The sequence below is a fragment of the Aplysia californica genome, unplaced genomic scaffold (assembly GCF_000002075.1).
Source record: "Aplysia californica isolate F4 #8 unplaced genomic scaffold, AplCal3.0 scaffold00091, whole genome shotgun sequence".
Lineage (NCBI taxonomy): Eukaryota > Metazoa > Mollusca > Gastropoda > Aplysiida > Aplysiidae > Aplysia > Aplysia californica.
The window spans coordinates 1,374,747-1,379,875 of NW_004797361.1; the positions used below are offsets into that span (position 1 = coordinate 1,374,747).

The 5,129-nt window shown below is 40.0% G+C and overlaps 1 protein-coding gene across 1 annotated transcript in view; it reads left to right on the top strand.

The window, feature by feature from the left end:
• LOC101853539 (1-deoxyxylulose-5-phosphate synthase YajO) overlaps nucleotides 1-3,191 on the top strand; it is a gene marked incomplete at its 5' end in the record, with an annotated part of 11,487 nt that extends 8,296 nt beyond the window's left edge. Inside the window, 2 exon segments of the mRNA XM_013080571.2 lie at nucleotides 457-596; nucleotides 2,577-3,191. Coding sequence (XP_012936025.2) covers nucleotides 457-596; nucleotides 2,577-2,696 — 260 coding nt within the window. The 3' untranslated portion in view covers nucleotides 2,697-3,191.
• Nucleotides 3,192-5,129: the final 1,938 nt, after the last annotated feature.

Genomic DNA, 5,129 nt, shown 5'->3' on the forward strand with positions numbered 1-5,129 from the left:
CACACATTCACATGCAACATCAAGTAGATCCATATCATCTTCTATCAAGTAGATCTACGTCAGTTCTGTTGCTCCTTGGCTTGATGGCTCTGGTTATGTTCTTATCTCTCCATCAATTTTGTTGTGGGTGGTTGGAGGGCGCCACTGGTGGGTCTTACTTCTTTCCTGTCCCTCGGTTGTTTCTGTCTATCGCTCTTACTTTTCTCCAGTACTATGTGGTCATTGTTGTGTCGATGCCCTTCATACTTCTCTTTACTCAAACAAATAGACACAACGTAATTTATGTTCTCACAACACAACTATACCTCCAGTTATGTTCCCTCTCTCCATCATTTCTGTTGACATAATTATACCTCCCGTTATGTTCTCTCTCTCTCTCTCTCTCTCTCTCTCTCTCTTTCTCTCCATCAGTTCTGTGGTCATGTGACACAATTATACCTCCCGTTGTATCCCCAGGTCGCAGCATGCCCCAGGTTGCTCTCCGCTGGCTGCTTCAAAAAGATGTGGTGACGTCAGTGATCATCGGAGCTCGAACTCTGCAACAACTGGATGACAACATGGGCGCTGCCAACGGTTGGGCTTTGTCTCAAGAAGAGGTGAGTACGCTGTGGTTTTCTTTTCAAGTCAATAAGATGAAACATGTATTTTGAAATACTGCCGTCTAAATGATAAAGGCATCATAAAGCGTGTATTTTGAAACGGTTTACTTCGTCTGAAGAAGAGTTGGGTACACTGTGGTTTTCTTTTTCAAACCAACGAAAGTAAACACTTGTATCTTAAAACTCTTAACATTGTCTGGGGGCTCTTATAGCCTAGAGGTTAAGGTGTTGGTCTCTCATTCAAAGGTCACGGGTTCGAATCCGGTTAGCGACCGAACATTTTTTTCTCTAAAATTGTCTTCTTTCATCTTCTTTCATGCTCTCTCACAATGTTCTGTCGTCTGCTTTCGTCTCCTCTTTCTGCCCCCACCCCCTCACATCCTTTGTCTCCCTCCTCAGGACTCCTGGCTCTTTCTGCAGCCTTTCTACTGCTACTCCTTGGCTCCTTCTTACTGCTGTCTTTCATCCACCCTTATCTTCTGGTAGGAAAGATCTACAACTCACCTTCTCGGACAAGGCTGAAAAATCTCGGAGTCCCGTGCGCAAGTTGCGCGCTTGAAAGATCCCTTGATGGTCTAAAATCGATAAGAGTATGCTTCGGCCGCCACCCGGGCAAAATTCAAAATTTCCTATGAACTGTAAAAGTTTAATGTGCCCCACGCGCTCATATGACCGTATGGAGTTGCGAGCGCCGTAAAACACTTAACCCCAAAAAATAATAATAACTTTGTCTAAAGAAGAGTTGAATACACTGTGGTATTCTTTTCAAGTTAATGGGATGAAACGAGCTTTACTTTGTCTAGGTCTACACACTAAAGCAACGGCATCTGTTGTGTCGCGGTTAGGTGGTATGCTATCGCACGCAGTAGACAAGAGGTCGATTCCCGAGTGGGGTAACATTTTTATCGAGTGTTGGGTATCACGGTGGTCTTTCTGCTTGGATGCTGTATCCCTCTCAGCCTGGGTTGATCTTGACAGGCAGGGCCAGAACCGCGCCTCATAAATGGCTTGAATTGAGTCGATGGGGGTGCAAAAAATGCCGACATTAAAAAAAAAATTTAAGTAACTTGGTCAACACGGACAAACGCAAAGTACAAATCAGGCTCGGGTTCCAAATATTTTAAAAAAATCATTTTTGTCCCACTCATTCTCAGTTCTTTACGTTGGCAAGGCACTTGAGAACTGACCTTCAGTATGACCTGTTTTATGTCCGTAAAGGGCGTTAGAATTTTAGGAAACGTTTGCTATAACAATTACTTATATATCTGTGTTGATTTTAAGCTGGTGCTCGGGTGTGGTTTGCACCTTTAAAAAAATTAAACATCTATCATCGTTATCTGTCCTCCTTCTGTTCTATGTACCTTACTCTCTAGTAACATCACCAATCTTCGACACGATATAAACTATTTGTGATGCATGTGAAGTAGATCTCTTACTAAAACATCAAAAAAGAAACCCAACCCGTACATCTCTCCACAGTGAAAGCGTATTAGTGGCGTCGGTGGCCTAGTGGTTAGGCTACTGGACTCGTAATCGTGAGGTCGCCGGTTCTGGTGTTCGAGCCGCGTGCCCGACGTTGTGTCCTTGGGAAAGGCACTTTACACAAATTTTCCTCATTTCATCCAGGTGTGAATGGGTACCCGGCCATAGACAGCGAAAGAACTTGTCAGTATGTTAGTGTTTTAGCTCCTATAAATTGCTGCTTGCGCTGTATGCTTCCCAGGAAGTTGAGGTTGTTTCAGAAAGCTCTCAAGTCTACTGGGGTAATAGTATAGTTTGTGAAACGCATAGAGCTTGCTGTTTAGCGGGGATTTGCGCTATACAAATGCTATCTATTATATTATTATTATTATTATTATTATTATTATTATTATTATTATTATTATTATTATTATTATTTTATTTTTGTAAATTATTATTATTATTGTTATCATTATCATTATTATTATTATTTGTCCTGGATTTTCTACCCCCCAGATGCAACAACTTGACGACGTGTCTCAGCGACCTCTGCCCTACCCCTATGAGTTTGTCTTCCAAATGAACAAAGACCGCTACAACAGCTCCATTAGCAATTACCACGTTCAGTCTCAGTAAACCTTGTAACGCCAAATTACGGAGCGTTTCTTGGATGCAGAAAATGTTGATATTTTGTTCAGTCCTGCAAGTTTTATCCGGAATGTATGTATACATGATAAAATGTCTGCTTGTATCTTACGATTCAATGAAAATTTGTGACGGTTTCTTTTATAGACTGATAAGTTATTCTGCTTGAAGACATGAAGAAATGTTCGGTGTATATGGATTAGTTCCACGGCCTGCATTGTAGACTGCATCAGGTTATGCTCTTACAGGTTTGTTGAGGTATGTCTATTGTCCAGGCTACTTCACAAATGTCAGCGGCGTGTTACAAGTATGCTGTTAGTTCTTACAAACTTCTGTTATGTTGAGGTAAATATATACACTCCTGTTCTTAACTCGTATTTAATGTTAATAAATGGTGCCATTGTACTCGACTAGTTTCCTGTACATTTCTTCATTTTAAATCCTAAGCAAGTTACCAAAACAGTAAAAATCTGTTTTAACACTGAATGCCTGCTTTGTTCTTTTCATTTGTGAATGGGATTTCTGTTTGTATCAGCGATATAGAAACATCTTAGTATTATGATTTTTTCTTTCTGTATCTGTCTGTGAGTTGAACTGTCACCCTTTGGTTTGAAGCAATAGTAGAATTATGATTGTTTACTTATATAAACTTTTAATTATTGTTTTGTTCATTGCATGGTCATCGACGAGTCATTTATGCATTGTTAATTAAAAGGCGGGGGGGGGGGAGGGGGTCTGGTGAGCTAAACAAGTTTTTATTCACTGACCTTAATAAATGAATTTAGCAAAGAAAGACTCAATGCCAAGGTGCGAAATGATTTGGGGTGTTATTCATGACATATATCCCTCATTATCATTGTGATGGCAGCCATCTTGAAAATAAACACAAATCTTAAATTCCTAATAGCTCAAACACTTATCAAGATATTCTTCTTTCCAAGAAAGGAATGGAAAGACAGGACCTATATTGAGGGAATAAGGCGACGATTGTTTTATTTGGTTGTTTTCATGGATGTAGCATGACTTTAAATTTCATGATGTAAAAAAGTGTTGAAAATACACTCCCAACCTAATATAAATGCTCATGCCCCCAGTCGTATACAAAGAAAGATTAAAATAACTAACTCATTACCTAGACATAAGGATAAGCTATCACTGAGCCAAATTCCAAGTCTATAGCGCAATAAGTAAGCGAGATTTTAGGATTTTTGTGGCATGCTATCCATGAAAAACACACTGCAGGGAAAATGGTCATTAAAGTCAAAAAGACCTAAAGTGATACTATTAGAGCCATATGAAACCAAATTTCACATACAGCATGCTTATCTCAGCAAAATAATAATATACCGGATTTGATACCCAGACACATTCAGGTATTCACTGGTGCAAAAACCTCAAAAACGGATATTTTGACTCAATTTTCAGCTGAAGTCTCCGACCCGGCCGCAGAAGAATTGCTACTCCTGATGAATGGTTTGGGAGTTGAGAAATAATTGCTGTAGCTCTTTATCATTTAACTTCCTCTTTTCCATATGAATCAGATTTCACTTTTGGAAACAGAAATTTTAGTTATATTATTATATTGCATGTAACTTAAGGTATTATTATTTGTTTAATGTACATGAGTCTGAGAACGGGGCGTTTTCGAGTTTTATTTACAGACGTTTGATAACCAAAGCAATATCAATTTTGTCTTGGGTTCCAGTTCCAGCTGTTCACTAGGTCTTAAAATTGTACTTCTTCAATCAGATATTACTATTTCCTCTTTCCCCCATTAAAAGGTGGCGTCAAAGACACATTCTGGCCATTTTGTATATTTCGTGTGGCCACTCCATCTGACAGGTTATTTGAGGGTGCCTTTGGTAACTCCTACTTTTTAATCATCCCTCATTTCTTTCTTTCTGTTTGTCTACAAGTCCTACTTCACTTCTTTCTCTCCGTTCGTCATTCTCTTTTCCTGAGCTGTTTGCAGAAACTGTGTCAATGTGTGTCTCGTTTACTCTACTCGACCTCTTTTTTGTGTCAAACGGAACGTACACCAGTACATGATTGTAAATGTTTGACACCCTCATGGGCACAATCTTAGATCTTTCTGAAGACGGACTTCTTCAGCTCTCACAATCAGGGCTGAGAGTAACACAGCACCCTTAGCAGGGAGACGGAGATATTGATACGATATAATGCCGTCACCTCTGAGGAATCGAACTTACATCCACTATACTACTTACTTGCTTGCTTGGAGAATAGGCATCATTGCAGGCAGCACAATGCCATAGCAGCTTCTCCCTCGTCTCCAGGATCCATGAAAGGGTCTGCTTGCTGGTCGGGCCAAGTTATCACATGAAACTGCAGCGAGCACCTTGCACATCTCTGTGATTGACACAAATACAGATGACGTATTTCCGCCATCTATTTTTGTCCCGT